The 18,925-nt window shown below is 41.3% G+C and overlaps 2 protein-coding genes and 1 pseudogene across 3 annotated transcripts in view; all 3 read right to left on the bottom strand.

The window, feature by feature from the left end:
* Positions 1–879: 879 nt before the first annotated feature.
* On the bottom strand, positions 880–8,291 carry LOC310806257 (intestinal-type alkaline phosphatase 1-like; the record flags this gene model as incomplete). Its single annotated transcript, XM_083672307.1, is given in 12 exon segments — positions 880–1,157; positions 1,442–1,558; positions 1,797–1,985; position 2,476; positions 2,478–2,614; positions 3,274–3,343; positions 3,494–3,619; positions 4,032–4,204; positions 4,585–4,759; positions 5,143–5,258; positions 6,411–6,527; positions 8,288–8,291. Coding segments are annotated over 12 exon segments (1,503 nt in total).
* A 553-nt stretch (positions 8,292–8,844) lies between these two features.
* On the bottom strand, positions 8,845–14,944 carry LOC310806256 (intestinal-type alkaline phosphatase 1-like; annotated as a pseudogene). Its single transcript has 11 exons — positions 14,926–14,944; positions 14,341–14,457; positions 13,077–13,192; positions 12,531–12,705; positions 11,978–12,150; positions 11,451–11,576; positions 11,231–11,300; positions 10,445–10,583; positions 9,766–9,954; positions 9,407–9,523; positions 8,845–9,122 (listed from the first exon to the last, which is right to left on the bottom strand). The product of its transcript is annotated as an intestinal-type alkaline phosphatase 1-like (transcript).
* A 2,447-nt stretch (positions 14,945–17,391) lies between these two features.
* Positions 17,392–18,925, bottom strand: part of alpi.1 (alkaline phosphatase, intestinal, tandem duplicate 1) — a 6,147-nt gene continuing 4,613 nt past the window's right edge. Inside the window, exons 9-11 of the mRNA XM_083672437.1 lie at positions 18,875–18,925; positions 18,599–18,715; positions 17,392–18,449 (exon numbers count right to left, since the gene is read on the bottom strand). The exon at positions 18,875–18,925 is cut by the window's right edge and continues 141 nt beyond it. Of these exons, the coding sequence (XP_083528563.1) occupies positions 18,178–18,449; positions 18,599–18,715; positions 18,875–18,925 (440 nt within the window). The 3' untranslated portion in view covers positions 17,392–18,177. The remainder of the gene's footprint in view (positions 18,450–18,598; positions 18,716–18,874) is intronic.

Genomic DNA, 18,925 nt, shown 5'->3' with positions numbered 1-18,925 from the left:
TAATGCACTCCAACAATCTTATACAGTATGAAGACATTTCTACCTCCATCAGCCTCCTCTGTCTCAGATATACTCCAACACAATCAGTTCATAGTCTATTTTAAGTTTGTGTGACATTTGACATGTTTTATGTTTTTGATAGTCACAAATAACGTATTACTACCACATATACACTCACCAAAGACTTTATTAGGAACACCTTTACACCTTGGTGGAGGTGGTGTAATGGTGTGTTTTCTTGGCACATTTTGGGCCTGTTAATACCAACCAATCATCACTTGAATGCCACAGACTATTTGTATGTTGTTGCTGACCATGTGCATCCGTTCATGGCCCCAATTTACCCATCTTCTAATGCCTACTTCCAGCATGATAATGCACCATGTCACAAAGCAAAAGTCGTCTCAAACTGGTTTCATGAACATGACAATGAGTTCAGTGTTTTTCAGTGGGCTTTGTAGGATGTGGTAGAACGGGAGATTCACAGCTTGAAAGTGCACCTGAAAAATCTGCAGGAATTGCGTCATGCAATCATTTCATCATGGACCAGAATCTCAAAGGAATGTTTCCAACATCTTGTGGAATCAATGCCACAAAGAATTGAGGCTGTTTTGAGGGTAACATTTGGATATAAATAAGTGTGAAGGGAGTGTAGAGTGAAACCGAGGACCAACCCTGTTTACAAATAACAATTTGTGGCAATATTTCCATTTCCTGTCAGCTATGTACCTTTCCATTCCACCATAACAAACATGAATACAGGGTTAGCGGTTACAGTACAGCAAGGATATAGTAATTACAAGAGAAAATAAAGAGGAGAATAATGTGTTTGACTTCCCAGAATTGAAAGATTATAGCTGGGCCTCCATGCATTCATTATCAGACAGATATGAGGGAGTGGAGGGCAGCCCAAAGTAGTCCCAGCAGCAGCACCACAAGGCTGGGGTGGATGGCCCCAGAGTGGCTAGGCTCCAGGAGGCAGTCTGTGTAGGGCTCGATGCAGCCTGCGTAGGCCATGACATGGGCTATGTAGCTCTGCTCTTGGACTCCGTGGAACAGGTGGCTCATAGGGCCTTTGGCGAATATGGCCACATCCTCTGAGCCGTGGGTTTCATAATCCAAATCCACGGCCGTCTGCTGCCTGTAGTTATTATCCGCTGAAGGCGGAAGAAGAGGACCAGGGTTAGGAAGGAAAAAAGTGTTTGAAAAAAGAGATAAACTGAGAGGAGGACTCTTGGACAAAGAGGAGGACACTATTTGAATGAGGTTCAGCATATTACTATGATACTTGTTATAGCGTATACTGTATACTGTAGGTTTTACTGTACACTTGATAGTACCCATAGGTCTCATGATACTCAAGAGAGAATTCTTTTACACCACAAGGTGGTGCTGGTATATAATTGTTTTGGCAATGCCCCTTTTAAAGAACAACACTTACATGCAGTTGTGGCATCAATATCTGGACGAGTTCCATTCACTAGCAGGTATCCTGGTCCGTTTCCATAGAGTGCAGTGGTATAGTGCTTACCATCTTCAGCCAAAGTACGGGTCAGTCCTTCAAATCACAACAAATCCCAGCACAGTACATTAGCTATGGTCACTGGCCTTGCTCAAATACATATATTTACATCCCACATTTGAAGAAATAGATTAATGCATATTGAGATAAAAAAAAATATATATATATATATATATATATATATATAAATTCGCAATACAATTCCATCTTAATTTAACCCTGCCCTATCTGCAGTCATTTGTGAAGTGGAATTGGGGCATCGGCTTGACTTTACCTAGGACAGGGTTCCCTCTTTCTGCGTAGCCCCCGAAGGTGAAGACATGGGAGTGGTCAGCCGTGACCACAGACAGAGTGTCCAGCTCATTGGTCAGGTCGGCCGCCCGCTCGATGGCCCGGTCAAACTCCACCGTCTCCGTCAGGGCTTTTTTGGCCCTGCTACCGTGGTGGCCGTGATCAATTCTTCCTGTTGTAGTTCAAAAGACAGTGATTGACAATTCAGTAGATGTACAGTATAATAGAATAAACAGTAATTTTAAATGGATTTGATTAAATCAACCAATTCAAGCCAATGTGACATCTAAAATAGTATCACTGAATGCTCGTTGCATGACAGCATTATATGGTTTTTGTAAACCTCATCACCTTCACCATTACTATTCCCTTCAGTATAGTATACTCCAAACTATAGTCCAACGAATGGTCAGTAATGGTCAAACTAACGATTCTTCCCTTGTCTATAGATAAAATTAATAATTCATGACATCATTATTTGGGGACACTGTAACGCATGACAGGGTGTGCATTAACAGCTAATATCCGCACACTTCTGCGTGGTGTGACAACACACAAGACCGCAGGTGGAGTATGCTTACCGCTGGAAGCGTGCGGATATTGCCTGTTAATACATACACTGTCACACATATTTCATATTTCTCTTCCCTTTTTATAAATACTCATCTTCAACAAAGAGGTAGAATCCCTTGGTGTTCCTACGGAGAATCTTGATGGCTTTTTCCACCATCTCAGTGAGTGAGGGGTCCAAGGACGGGTCACGTTCCAGCTCGTAACGGCAGTCACTTGGCTCAAACAAACCTGGATGAGTGCATAGACACAGGAGGCAGTGCATCGACACAGGAGGCAGTCACTGATAAGCTCACTGACCAGTATGTTTCAGATCAAGGTCAGACAGTGGAGGTGATAATGTAAACTACTAGACCAGTCATATCATTTTGATATCTACAGTATGTCATTGGAGGGAAAGAAACACACTTATCTACGATAGCACTGACATCTCACAAATAAGAGTATTGCGTTCATTGCATTCCGCAGAACAACCCATTAAGGGATCCTTATGAATAAAAATCTGCATTAAAGGATCCTTAAGATTGAAGATTCGTAAAAGATGAACAAATCTATGCAATTCCTAGCTACAATGTACCCTCTCAAACAAGCGGAATTACTTATTTCCCAGGTTTATAACACAGTATTGCTGTGTCATGAGAAATAAAGGCTAGAGTGAGGACGATTCAGCACTGGGTTAGGGTTAGGGTTAGGGTTAGGGTTAGGGTTAGGGTTAGTATTCAGGGAACGCTCACAGCCCCTTTTTGAGGGAATATTAGGGGAGCCTTCCAGAAAGATTTTGTGCATGTTAGGAAACATATCAATATGATAACAATCTTATAATCTGCACAACTATGTGCAGAATCAGTGGATCTGGAATGCACCCAAAGTCTACAGGTTCCTAATCTTACCCATTAGGAAGTCTGTGTTTTGGGGGTTCACAGCGTCAAAGTCAGCTTTGTTCCACACATACTTGGCTTTCTATAAACAGGACAGACGTGCGTAGCATTAGTTCATAATTCACTTCAGACAAGTGACAACATTGTAACAAGTAAAGAAGTGCAAACATTACAACTACTCAAAGCTAGCACTGCTGTATGCATACATTGAGTCACAGACAGTATTATTAACCTTTTTGTTCTGCAACCAGACAGCAGTGAGGTCGGTGTTGTCGCTACGTTCCCCGCTGTATGTTGGGTACTCTGGGTCCACAGTATCTTTGGAGAACATGTACTTCCTTCCTCCACCGAGAATGACCTGTCACAGGAGACATGGGCATCAACCAACAACTGTCACACTCACGTATTCATTTACAAACTGTACACTCTATGGAGTGAATTGACTTAAGGAGTTTTTGGGTCATCACATGGGATTCTGGTGGTATATTAAATGTTCATTGTTAATGTTAAAAAGAGTTTTGGAAGTGTGGAATCACTTAGTAGCTCTCATCAGCAGGTATGCCTCCGCATGGAACACTCAATAATTTAGCCTCATAAATAAACTAGTCTATTTTGTCTGATAGGCCTACAGGTTAAAACCATATAATGAGCCTTCTTGACATTCAGAGCAATACCCATTGTCCTACATCGTCCTTCTTACTGAGCCTGTCTAAGAGTGACCTAAGAGACTGTCTGAGTGTGAGCTAAAATGGCAGCCAATGGAGTTTTACATTAATCTCAGTGTTGTGGACCAGCTGGTAGGCGATGTCGCGGCAGCCATCTTGCACAGCTTCTTGGGACAGTTCGGAGTCACTGTACCATCCTCGGTTAGCAGTGTGAGAGTAGGCCCCCGCAGGCGAGGCGTGCTGCACACGAGCAGTGGAGACTATACCCACTGACTTCCCTGAAATGCACAGAAAAGCACAGAAAATACTGAACAGCTATGTTACTACTGTATCACTTGTAGGCATTTGGGCCCACACTCAAACCTACACTTACTTCGGCAAATATTCAACTGATTGCCTAGGACATACGGCTCATACTGTTGATGTGTGTGCCTTTATTTTTGGGGAATTTTCTGGTCCCTAACTCTGGATATGTTCAGTCAGTTCAGGCAATGTCTTCATATCTTTCTTTCTTCTTTCTTTCACCCTTCCTTGCCCTTCCACCTGCAGTATTTGCTTTCATTTGTTATGTGGAACAGCGAGCAGTAAAGAAAGGAGTTGAAGAGAGGGAACGACTATACAGGTATATGACACTAATAATATGAGGTCTCCATCCTACCTGCCATCTTGGCGCGGTGAAGCACAGATTTGACTTCGTTGCCGTAGGTGGAATTGCAAACGTAGAGGCGCGCTGAGGCACTGAGACCCAGAGTGCCATAGTTGCCTTTCACACCACACAGGTAAGCTGTGGCTGTGGCGGCACTATCAGGCATCTGCTGGTCCACGTTGTACGTCTGCAGGGGTCAAACACACACACACACACACACACACACACACACACACACACACACACACACACACACACACGCGTGTATGCATCACATCAATAGGTGCAGGCCTCTCCTGTTTAGGTGCCAGTGTACATTACAGTATATCATGATTGAATTCACTAACACTCTAATTCAGGTAATGTGGAATCAATTGGAGTAGCCACTCATTATTGGAATTGTCATAGGGAAACCTTGGAACCTTGAAATGATTGGAATATCTCTAGTATATTGTCAAAGGCAATATATTGTCCCATGCCAGCCACTATCTGACATCAAACATGAACTGACCATGAAGGTTCTCCTGATAAAAAACAAGAGGCAAAAATATGAACAGGTTGGGCGCTAACCTTAGATAAGGCCAGGTGTGGGAAGGTGTCCATAAACAGACTGCTCTCCTCTCCCAGCTTCCCCGCCATCTGCCCTTTGAGGATCCGCGCCGCAGTCACTGTTGTAATGCCCATGCCTGGATACAGGTTGAGAACACAATCTTTATACAACTTCTGATAAGTGGGCTGTAGGGCTATTTCCTCTGTACCCTGTGTGCATGGCACTTGTAGCCTAATCATGAGAGAATATAAACATTCACTGACAGTTGATAATGCTATGGGTGATTGACTTCTCTGTGGCTATTGAGTGTAATGCGCTTTAACACACACACACACACACACACACACGCACACACACACACACACACACACACACACACACACACACACACACACACACACACACACACACACACACACACACACGTACTCACGTACGTGCGCATATATAAAGTCAATAAGTGCAGGGTTCTGTTTGCATATCAAAGGGGAGTCATTAAGGGCTCTGTCAAAACTGATAACATTGGCAACTGAACTGTAGACTATAGATAGAGGAGACCGAGCCATCCAGGCTCAGATGGTTCTGCTACTGGTGTGCACACTTCATATAAGCTATGTTAAATAAAAACAGATTCTGAACATTTGATGAACTATCCCTTTAATCTTTTCGAAAATTATTTAGAACTACGTTGAAAATAATAGAAAATCCCCTTCCTCATTTCTCGGCATTACCCTTAGATCTGAGATTTATGAAATAAGGGGATCAGATTGGATCATGTTATCAGATTGGATCATGGCAATCATAACAATCATTTATAGACTATATTACTATAATAATAATAATAATAATAATAATAATTCATATCTGTGTTGATCACATGTGCACTTATGTATCTGATACATATCTTCAGTAATAAACATGACATTTATGAACAAGGTTATATAAAGTTATCAAACCTCATTAAATTGATCAACACAATAGAAATTGATATGATGGACACTATGCTGAACTAGTTTCTTCTAATCATCTAATCTTCCAAAACAGGTTTGGAAATTGATTAGCTTGAAAGTCTAGTTACAGACTTTGATCAGTTTTGATCAATGTTATGAAATATCTTGAAATAAATTACTGCTATACAATAGCTATAAACTTAGTTTTTAGGTAGATCTAAATTCAGGTAATTTGTATTGTCTTCCAACAGATGGCATCATTCCTACGCAACACGTCGACACAATACTATTCAGACTGTAACATACATACTTCCAACCCTGGCCCCACTCTCACTCACCGTCCCCCAAGAAGAGAATGAGGTTCTTGGCCCTGTGGACATTGGGCTTTATGTCCAGAGCGGTCTTCAGGGCCTGCTTACCCTTGTTGTTCCAGAAGCTCGGGTCCTGCTCCTCCTCTGAGGAAAAGCATTAGCATTTCATTATATCACATTATATTATTAACAAAGACACAGTTGACATACTGTACACCATGTATTCTCCTTATTGAGTTGACATCCCAGATACAGAGAGAACAGGAGTCAACGTGAAATTAGAACCATTACATTTTCACTACAGGAAGTGCATATTTCCTGCTGGAGACTGTTCCATCTAAGATTTTATTTTTGTATCTCAGTGGGACCAACACTACTAAAAACTGTGAAAAAGAAATGGCCAATTATCTCTTAATACAAAAAAAGTTTGCCACTTACCTGGAATTATAGAAAAAGTCCATTCCACTGAAATAAAGAGGAGTAGTCCAGTAATTATCTGATTGGAGGTAAGACGCATAGCTTTAGTGTATGTTTTGTGAGTGTTAATGTAATCTCAAAATTTTACCCTCAGGAGAGTTGAACAACTTGTTGAAGTCTTATTTATAGCTGTACTGGGGTTCAAAGGGCTCATGTATATGTAGAGCATGCACACAAACACACTAGCACACAAGCGCACACACACACACACACACACACACACACACACACACACACACACACACACACACACACACACACACACACACAGTCCAACAAAGGTGCACAAGTGGAAAATCTAACTTGGGAATATTATCACAAAACAGATCAATGGAAACAAAGATGTTGTGTGAGGTTTGACGTAATGTGAGGGCTTTATGGTGGTCTTATGGATAATGTACCCAACCACTGGAAGCATTCACACCTGTTAAGTAACAAGCTTTATTACATATAGATTAGATTAGATTAGATTAGATTCAACTTTATTGTCATTGTGCAGAGTACAAGTACAGAGACAACGAAATGCAGTTAGCGTCTAACCAGAAGTGCAAAATAGCAGAAAGTGCAATGAACAGTATTTACAGGTAGTGCAATATATGATCAGTAGTAGTGCAGTATAATATAGCAGTGCAGTATAGCAGTATATGAGTAACAGTAGCATTATAGCAGAATAAATAGTTACAGCATGAGCACCGTAGGGGCACCTTATCCTTCGACACAACTCTTAGTACCTCTGGTTACTGCATACCTTTTGTAAGAGGTTTTATAAGGTTGGCTTGGACAACAAAACACGATATGAAAAGGATAATTACGCGGGGTTGCTTCAGCAAGTCCAACTATTGTTCTTCAACATACTTATAATTATTTGCTGGGCTTGCTTCAGCAATCTACTTCTGGGCTTGCTTCAGCAATCTTTCAAACCGTGTCATCTATCTATCTATCTATCTATCTATCTATCTATCTATCTACATATGTATCTATCCTTTTCAACTACCTATCCTTTTCAACTACTAACTGGACAGTCTCCTCATTTGCATCAATCCAATATCACGTTGAATTACCAAATTTAATGCACTCCAACAATCTTATACAGTATGAAGACATTTCTACCTCCATCAGCCTCCTCTGTCTCAGATATACTCCAACACAATCAGTTCATAGGCTATTTTAAGTTTGTGTGACATTTGTGTGACATTTGACATGTTTTATGTTTTTGATAGTCACAAATAACGTATTACTACCACATATACACTCACCAAAGACTTTATTAGGAACACCTTTACACCTTCTCATGGTGGAGGTGGTGTAATGGTGTGTTTTCTTGGCACACTTTGGGCCTGTTAATACCAACCAATCATCGCTTGAATGCCACAGACTATTTGAATATTGTTGCTGACAATGTGCATCCGTTCATGGCCCCAATTTACCCATCTTCTAATGCCTACTTCCAGCATGATAATGCACCATGTCACAAAGCAAAAGTCGTCTCAAACTGGTTTCATGAACATGACAATGAGTTCAGTATTTTTCAGTGGGCTTTCCAGTCACCGGATCTGAATCCAATAGAACACCTTCAGGATGTGGTAGAACGGGAGATTCACAGCTTGAAAGTGCACCTGAAAAATCTGCAGGAATTGCGTCATGCAATCATGTCATCATGGACCAGAATCTCAAATCTCTCTTGTGGAATCAATGCCACAAAGAATTATGGCTGTTTTGAGAGTAACATTTGGATATAAATAAGTGTGAAGGGAGTGTAGAGTGAAACCGAGGACCAACCCTGTTTACAAATAACAATTTGTGGCAATATTTCCATTTCCTGTCAGCTATGTACCTTTCCATTCCACCATAACAAACATGAATACAGGGTTAGCGGTTACAGTACAGCAAGGATATAGTAATTACAAGAGAAAATAAAGAGGAGAATAATGTGTTTGACTTCCCAGAATTGAAAGATTATAGCTGGGCCTCCATGCATTCATTATCAGACAGATATGAGGGAGTGGAGGGCAGCCCAAAGTAGTCCCAGCAGCAGCACCACAAGGCTGGGGTGGATGGCCCCAGAGTGGCTAGGCTCCAGGAGGCAGTCTGTGTAGGGCTCGATGCAGCCTGCGTAGGCCATGACATGGGCTATGTAGCTCTGCTCTTGGACTCCGTGGAACAGGTGGCTCATAGGGCCTTTGGCGAATATAGCCACATCCTCTGAGCCGTGGGTTTCAGAATCCAAATGCACGGCCGACTGCTGCCTGTAGTTATTATCCGCTGAAGGCGGAAGAAGAGGACCAGGGTTAGGAAGGAAAAAAGTGTTTGAAAAAAGAGATAAATTGAGAGGAGGACTCTTGGACAAAGAGGAGGACACTATTTGAATGAGGTTCACCATATTACTATGATACTTGTTATAGTGTATACTGTATACTGTAGGTTTTAGTGTACACTTGATAGTACCCATAGGTCTCATGATACTCAAGAGAGAATTCTTTTACACCACAAGGTGGTGCTGGTATATAATTGTTTTGGCAATGCCCCTTTTAAAGAACAACACTTACATGCAGCTGTGGCATCAATATCTGGACGAGTTCCATTCACTAGCAGGTATCCTGGTCCGTTTCCATAGAGTGCAGTGGTATAGTGCTTACCATCTTCAGCCAAAGTACGGGTCAGTCCTTCAAATCACAACAAATCCCAGCACAGTACATTAGCTATGGTCACTGGCCTTGCTCAAATACATATATTTACATCCCACATTTGAAGAAATAGATTAATGCATATTGAGATAAAAAAAAAAAATATATATATATATATATATATAAATTCGCAATACAATTCCATCTTAATTTAACCCTGCCCTATCTGCAGTCATTTGTGAAGTGGAATTGGGGCATCGGCTTGACTTTGTGGACTTTACCTAGGACAGGGTTCCCTCTTTCTGCGTAGCCCCCGAAGGTGAAGACATGGGAGTGGTCAGCCGTGACCACAGACAGAGTGTCCAGCTCATTGGTCAGGTCGGCCGCCCGCTCGATGGCCCGGTCAAACTCCACCGTCTCCGTCAGGGCTTTTTTGGCCCTGCTACCGTGGTGGCCGTGATCAATTCTTCCTGTTGTAGTTCAAAAGACAGTGATTGACAATTCAGTAGATGTACAGTATAATAGAATAAACAGTAATTTTAAATGGATTTGATTAAATCAACCAATTCAAGCCAATGTGACATCTAAAATAGTATCACTGAATGCTCGTTGCATGACAGCATTATATGGTTTTTGTAAACCTCATCACTTTCACCATTACAATTCCCTTCAGTATAGTATACTCCAAACTATAGTCCAACGAATGGTCAGTAATGGTCAAACTAACGATTCTTCCCTTGTCTATAGATAAAATTAATAATTCATGACATCATTATTTGGGAACACTGTAACGCATGACAGGGTGTGCATTAACAGCTAATATCCGCACACTTCTGCGTGGTGTGACAACACACAAGACCGCAGGTGGAGTATGCTTACCGCTGGAAGCGTGCGGATATTGCCTGTTAATACATACACTGTCACACATATTTCATATTTCTCTTCCCTTTTTATAAATACTCATCTTCAACAAAGAGGTAGAATCCCTTGGTGTTCCTACGGAGAATCTTGATGGCTTTTTCCACCATCTCAGTGAGTGAGGGGTCCAAGGACGGGTCACGTTCCAGCTCGTAACGGCAGTCACTTGGCTCAAACAAACCTGGATGAGTGCATAGACACAGGAGGCAGTGCATCGACACAGGAGGCAGTCACTGATAAGCTCACTGACCAGTATGTTTCAGATCAAGGTCAGACAGTGGAGGTGATAATGTAAACTACTAGACCAGTCATATCATTTTGATATCTACAGTATGTCATTGGAGGGAAAGAAACACACTTATCTACGATAGCACTGACATCTCACAAATAAGAGTATTGCGTTCATTGCATTCCGCAGAACAACCCATTAAGGGATCCTTATGAATAAAAATCTGCATTAAAGGATCCTTAAGATTGAAGATTAGTAAAAGATGAACAAATCTATGCAATTCCTAGGTACAATGTACCCTCTCAAACAAGCGGAATTACTTATTTCCCAGGTTTATAACACAGTATTGCTGTGTCATGAGAAATAAAGGCTAGAGTGAGGACGATTCAGCACTGGGTTAGGGTTAGGGTTAGGGTTAGGGTTAGTATTCGGGGAACGCTCACAGCCCCTTTTTGAGGGAATATTAGGGGAGCCTTCCAGAAAGATTTTGTGCATGTTAGGAAACATATCAATATGATAACAATCTTATAATCTGCACAACTATGTGCAGAATCAGTGGATCTGGAATGCACCCAAAGTCTACAGGTTCCTAATCTTACCCATTAGGAAGTCTGTGTTTTGGGGGTTCACAGCGTCAAAGTCAGCTTTGTTCCACACATACTTGGCTTTCTATAAACAGGACAGACGTGCGTAGCATTAGTTCATAATTCACTTCAGACAAGTGACAACATTGTAACAAGTAAAGAAGTGCAAACATTACAACTACTCAAAGCTAGCACTGCTGTATGCATACATTGAGTCACAGACAGTATTATTAACCTTTTTGTTCTGCAACCAGACAGCAGTGAGGTCGGTGTTGTCGCTACGTTCCCCGCTGTATGTTGGGTACTCTGGGTCCACAGTATCTTTGGAGAACATGTACTTCCTTCCTCCACCGAGAATGACCTGTCACAGGAGACATGGGCATCAACCAACAACTGTGACACTCACATATTCATTTACAAACTGTACACTCTATGGAGTGAATTGACTTGTGGAGTTTTTGGGTCATTACATGGGATTCTGGTGGTTCATTGTTAATGTTAAAAAGAGTTTTGGAAGTGTGGAATCACTTAGTAGCTCTCATCAGCAGGTATGCCTCCGCATGGAACACTCAATAATTTAGCCTCATAAATAAACTAGTCTATTTTGTCTGATAGGCCTACAGGTTAAAACCATATAATGAGCCTTCTTGACATTCAGAGCAATACCCATTGTCCTACATCGTCCTTCTTACTGAGCCTGTCTAAGAGTGACCTAAGAGACTGTCTGAGTGTGAGCTAAAATGGCAGCCAATGGAGTTTTACATTAATCTCAGTGTTGTGGACCAGCTGGTAGGCGATGTCGCGGCAGCCATCTTGCACAGCTTCTTGGGACAGTTCGGAGTCACTGTACCATCCTCGGTTAGCAGTGTGAGAGTAGGCCCCCGCAGGCGAGGCGTGCTGCACACGAGCAGTGGAGACTATACCCACTGACTTCCCTGAAATGCACAGAAAAGCACAGAAAATACTGAACAGCTATGTTACTACTGTATCACTTGTAGGCATTTGGGCCCACACTCAAACCTACACTTACTTCGGCAAATATTCAACTGATTGCCTAGGACATACGGCTCATACTGTTGATGTGTGTGCCTTTATTTTGGGGGAATTTTCTGGTCCCTAACTCTGGATATGTTCAGTCAGTTCAGGCAATGTCTTCATATCTTTCTTTCTTCTTTCTTTCACCCTTCCTTGCCCTTCCACCTGCAGTATTTGCTTTCATTTGTTATGTGGAACAGCGAGCAGTAAAGAAAGGAGTTGAAGAGAGGGAACGACTATACAGGTATATGACACTAATAATATGAGGTCTCCATCCTACCTGCCATCTTGGCGCGGTGAAGCACAGATTTGACTTCGTTGCCGTAGGTGGAATTGCAAACGTAGCGGCGCGCTGAGGCACTGAGACCCAGAGTGCCATAGTTGCCTTTCACACCACACAGGTAAGCTGTGGCTGTGGCGGCACTATCAGGCATCTGCTGGTCCACGTTGTACGTCTGCAGGGGTCAAACACACACACACACACACACACACACACACACACACACACACACACACACGCGTATGCATCAGATCAATAGGTGCAGGCCTCTCCTGTTTAGGTGCCAGTGTACATTACAGTATATCATGATTGAATTCACTAACACTCTAATTCAGGTAATGTGGAATCAATTGGAGTAGCCACTCATTATTGGAATTGTCATAGGGAAACCTTGGAACCTTGAAATGATTGGAATATCTCCAAGCTCTTGTCAAAGGCAATATATTGTCCCATGCCAGCCACTATCTGACATCAAACATGAACTGACCATGAAGGTTCTCCTGATAAAAAACAAGAGGCAAAAATATGGACAGGTTGGGTGCTAACCTTAGATAAGGCCAGGTGTGGGAAGGTGTCCATAAACAGACTGCTCTCCTCTCCCAGCTTCCCCGCCATCTGCCCTTTGAGGATCCGCGCCGCAGTCACTGTTGTAATGCCCATGCCTGGATACAGGTTGAGAACACAATCTTTATACAACTTCTGAGAAGTGGGCTGTAGGGCTATTTCCTCTGTACCCTGTGTGCATGGCACTTGTAGCCTAATCATGAGAGAATATAAACATTCACTGACAGTTGATAATGCTATGGGTGATTGACTTCTCTGTGGCTATTGAGTGTAATGCGCTTTAACACACACACACACACACACACACACGCACACACACACACACACACACACACACACACACACACACACACACACTCATGTACGTGCGCATATATAATGTCAATAAGTGCAGGGTTCTGTTTGCATATCAAAGGGGAGTCATTAAGGGCTCTGTCAAAACTGATAACATTGGCAACTGAACTGTAGACTATAGATAGAGGAGACCGAGCCATCCAGGCTCAGATGGTTCTGCTACTGGTGTGCACACTTCATATAAGGTATGTTAAATGAAAACAGATTCTGAACATTTGATGAACTATCCCTTTAATCTTTTCGAAAATTATTTAGAACTACGTTGAAAATAATAGAAAATCCCCTTCCTCGTTTCTCGGCATTACCCTTAGATCTGAGATTTATGAAATAAGGGGATCAGATTGGATCATGTTATCAGATTGGATCATGGCAATCATAACAATCATTTATAGACTATATAATAATAATAATAATAATAATAATAATAATAATAATAATAATAATAATAATAATAATAATAATTCATATCTATGTTGATCATATGTGCACTTATGTATCTGATACATATCTTCAGTAATAAACATGACATTTATGAACAAGGTTATATAAAGTTATCAAACCTCATTAAATTGATCAACACAATAGAAATTGATATGATGGACACTATGCTGAACTAGCTTGTTCTAATCATCTAATCTTCCAAAACAGGTTTGGAAATTGATTAGCTTGAAAGTCTAGTTACAGACTTTGATCAGTTTTGATCAATGTTATGAAATATCTTGAAATAAATTACTGCTATACAATAGCTATAAACTTAGTTTTTAGGTAGATCTAAATTCAGGTAATTTGTATTGTCTTCCAACAGATGGCATCATTCCTACGCAACACGTCGACACAATACTATTCAGACTGTAACATACATACTTCCAACCCTGGCCCCACTCTCACTCACCGTCCCCCAAGAAGAGAATGAGGTTCTTGGCCCTGTGGACATTGGGCTTTATGTCCAGAGCGGTCTTCAGGGCCTGCTTACCCTTGTTGTTCCAGAAGCTCGGGTGCTGCTCCTCCTCTGAGGAAAAGCATTAGCATTTCATTATATCACATTATATTATTAACAAAGACACAGTTGACATACTGTACACCATGTATTCTCCTTATTGAGTTGACATCCCAGATACAGAGAGAACAGGAGTCAACGTGAAATTAGAACCATTACATTTTCACTACAGCAAGTGCATATTTCCTGCTGGAGACTGTTCCATCTAAGATTTTATTTTTGTATCTCAGTGGGACCAACACTACTAAAAACTGTGAAAAAGAAATGGCCAATTATCTCTTAATACAAAAAAAGTTTGCCACTTACCTGGAATTATAGAAAAAGTCCATTCCACTGAAATAAAGAGGAGTAGTCCAGTAATTATCTGATTGGGGATAAGACGCATAGCTTTAGTGTATGTTTTGTGAGTGTTAATGTAATCTCAAAATTTGACCCTCAGGAGAGTTGAACAACTTGTTGAAGTCTTATTTATAGCTGTACTGGGGTTCAAAGGGCTCATGTATAAACTTTGCTATGTAGAGCATGCATACAAACACAATAGCACACAAGCACACACACACACACACACACACACACACACACACACACACACACACACACACACACACACACACACACACACACACACACACACACACACAGTCCAACAAAGGTGCACAAGTGGAAAATCTAACTTGGAAAATCTACCCTGGTGATGATGGTCACTTTCAGTCATGAACAGGAACTGTTCACACTGAACATTATCACAAAACAGATCAATGGAAACAAAGATGTTGTGTGAGGTTTCACGTAATGTGAGGGCTTTATGGTGGTCTTATGGATAATGTACCCAACCACTGGAAGCATTCACACCTGTTAAGTAACAAGCTTTATTACATATAGTACCGTAGGGGCACCTTATCCTTCGACACAACTCTTAGTACCTCTGGTTACTGCATACCTTTTGTAAGAGGTTTTATAAGGTTGGCTTGGACAACAAAACACGATATGAAAAGGATAATTACGCGGGGTTGCTTCAGCAAGTCCAACTATTGTTCTTCAACATACTTATAATTATTTGCTGGGCTTGCTTCAGCAATCTACTTCTGGGCTTGCTTCAGCAATCTTTCAAACCGTGTCATCACATTGCTATCTATCTATCTATCTATCTATCTATCTATCTATCTATCTATCTATCTATCTATCTACGTATGTATCTATCCTTTTCAACTACCACAATAAGACTTTGCAAGCCCATAAAGTTTCTTCTGGAACTTCTTTTTCGAGTTATCTCTGTAGCACCACAATAGCCACTATAAACTTGATATGAACCTAATCAAATATTGCTTCAGACCATAATTCATTCCAAGAAACCTCTTATCATACATCGGCTCTTAGGTCCAGTACACATTACACCTAGATTCAGTGGTTCACTTTGTAGTGCTTAATCCTATCAAGTTCAGACACAGTCGTGTTATGAACGAGAGGGACAACCAAACGTAGAAGTTCTGAAAAAAGCAGGTGGTGACTACTGAAGTTGACTCCAGTTACTATGCAAGTGAGCCATGCACGTGACCATCGGCGTTAACTACTGGTAGTTAATGCATCATGGCTATCTGTGCAGTGATCTGTAACACACCCACAGAACAATATAAAAAAAGGCGTGAGTCCTGTTTATCGAATACAGGCAGTGATCTCTCGCCTCTGATATGCGTGTACAGAATAAAAATGGGATTTACTACAGGTAATAACTTCAGCTGTCGAGCCAGCGGTTGGTAGAGTGTATGTGGTCTTAATAAATTAATTTCCTAATTATGTTGTGTCACAAAAGTGACTATGCTGTGTTACCTTATCATGGGGCAATAGCCAAAACCAACAACTCTTACAGCCACAATGAATCAGTAATTACTACAAATCATTGATCACATTGCTAGGGGACTTAAATCTTTTCAGAGGACAATCAGGACAGTCATTTGTTGCTGTACATAGCAAATTTGTATAAAAAGGATTCAGCAAATGTTTTGGTATATTTGGTATACATTACAGTACAGTTTGTACAATTGCAGAGCGAATCAAAATGGGTTTCATGTGTGAATAACATGAAATTCAGTTAATTTAACGGAATGTTCCACCCAATTCATTTCATTGTGATGTCGTCCTGACATTGGCTGTAGCTGATTAACCCAAACATATTTTGCTTCCTTAGATACTGAGCAGTCATATCTTGGGCCCCATAAGAACCCATTCATTCTGGAAATATGTCCAAAATACTTTACAGACACTCCAAGCCAAATCATATTATGAAAAAAATCCTCCTCTGAAGACTTTGCCTGCATTAGATTTTTGTAGCACGGCACTATCGCCACAATAGTAGGGAGTCAACTCGACTTTTTCCACAAGATATTTCACCTCGACAAAACACCTACAGGAGGCATAGTTGAGCAATTCGAATCGATAGGCTTTCCAATGTGGGGCTGATGCTGTGCAAGCAAGCGCGTGCCAAGACCAATTGCTTTTCCACAGTCACTCCCGGGCATCAACAGAGCTTACTCCAGGCCTATCTGGTGCTTAAAACTCTGACTTTTACCCTCCTCTACCCCCCTGGTCCTTATGAGGCCAAACAAGGCTAGGGGCGCGGGTTAGAGTGAGAGCAGGATATTCTTATCATTCAAATAGGCTAGTGAACTTGTTGGGTGCAAGCATAATCAAAGTTAGCTCTCTGTAACTACACTATCAAATGGATTTGAATAGCGCTTTTTACAAATACAATTGTCATGAAGTGTTTACTGTATATTGTAATCCACTTAAGCATTGCGTCACCATGACAACAAAATGCTGAAGTGTATTACAGTGCAACAAAGTGACTTTTCAGAGAAATAATGATTATAGATAATAATTTAGAGAGGAATTCTATCATAATATGAGTTAAATTGGAAGACAAGAAAGTATGGATGAAAAGGTAGACAACATAGTTTTTAATATTGTATATATGTACACACTTTTGTAAAAAAGAAAAAAAAAGATTTATAAAAATACATTAGCAATGTCTGCATACAAAATACATTCATTTTCAAAATCAACAATGAAAATAGAGTATATTGGTGACCGTCATGTGAGGTACAGTAAAAGCTGCAGCAAGCAGCCTCATCAAACTGGTAACAAAAAGGTTAAACTACAACCTTTAATGACCCTAAAGCTAACATTCTTACCCTCAGCAATGCTGAGCAAATAAAAGTTGGTTTTATGCTCACATGTAAAACCGCAAAATGAAAAGGAAGATCTATGCTCCTGTTTCGTGAAATGTCCTCTTTTTTTTGTTGACCATCTACAGTATGAATGTTGTCCTCCAAACCTACTCAAAGCCACAGGCTGTGTGAATGTTTTCTTTTCTTAGACTTGACATACATACCGTACTTGTAAAACTGTATCCATAACACAGTTCAGTGCAAACTGACAAAGTCATCTAAACAAAAATACCACCACATGATGCTCAATGCTCATAACTGGTACTGTACTGTTTAAGCCAATGTTCTCTCATTGGGTTTAGTCAGCTGATGATTGACAGCAGGTTAAGACCCACCCTTTTTAGTGTTAAAAACCAATTTCCTTTAGGAGTCATTCTACTTTTGATTCCTTGTGGATATATTCCTAACAATGCCTAACAATATCACTAAACCTAAACCACTCACATCAGTAGACTATGGAGTGAGTAAGTGTGCGTGTGTGTGTGTGTGTGTGTGTGTGTGTGTGTTGTTATCTGAATAGAACCCAGAGGAGGCCAGTCAGACAGAGAAACAGCCCTGAGAAGGCGTGCGTGTGTCCAGCCGAGCTGGGTGAATGAGGGGGGCAGTCTGTGTAGGGCTCCAGGCAGGCAGAGTAGGCCATGGCGTGGGCGATGTAGTTCTGCTCCTTGACCCCATGGAAGAGATGGGCCATGGGGCCTTTGGCGTAGATGGCCACGTCCTCCCCACCGTGGGTCTCTGAGTCCAGAGGGACCGCAGCCTGCTGCATGTACTCCTCGTCATCTGGAGAGAGGGTTGAGAGGCATTGACACACACACACACACACACACAGACACACACACACACACACACACACACACACACACACACACACACACACACACACACACACACACACACACACACACACACACACACAGTGCCTTACTTACAGTAATCCACCAATGTGATGTTTCCTCTCGTCCCATTCACATGAACATAACCGGGACCATTAGCATATAGGATACTGGTGAAGGGCATCTTATCTTCAGCCCTCTTGGGTGCCAGACCTGGACAAAATGGTTGACATGAAAGATTGGGCGTAGTGAACATATGTAACATGGTGGACATAGTTTAAAAAAAATGAAGAAGCTCCTAAACAGTTTTATATATCTGTTTACAACTGCAGGACATGGTCAATGATCTATGACTGAGTTTTTTGGCCATACCAAAGATGGGGTTCCCGCGGGGGGTGTTTCCCCCAAAGGTAAAGACATGGG

The sequence above is a fragment of the Argentina silus genome, assembly GCF_951799395.1.
Source record: "Argentina silus genome assembly, chromosome: 6".
Taxonomy (NCBI): domain Eukaryota; kingdom Metazoa; phylum Chordata; class Actinopteri; order Argentiniformes; family Argentinidae; genus Argentina; species Argentina silus.
The sequence above is the reverse complement of the archived record's forward strand: the minus strand, read 5'-3'. Positions and strand labels throughout refer to the sequence as shown.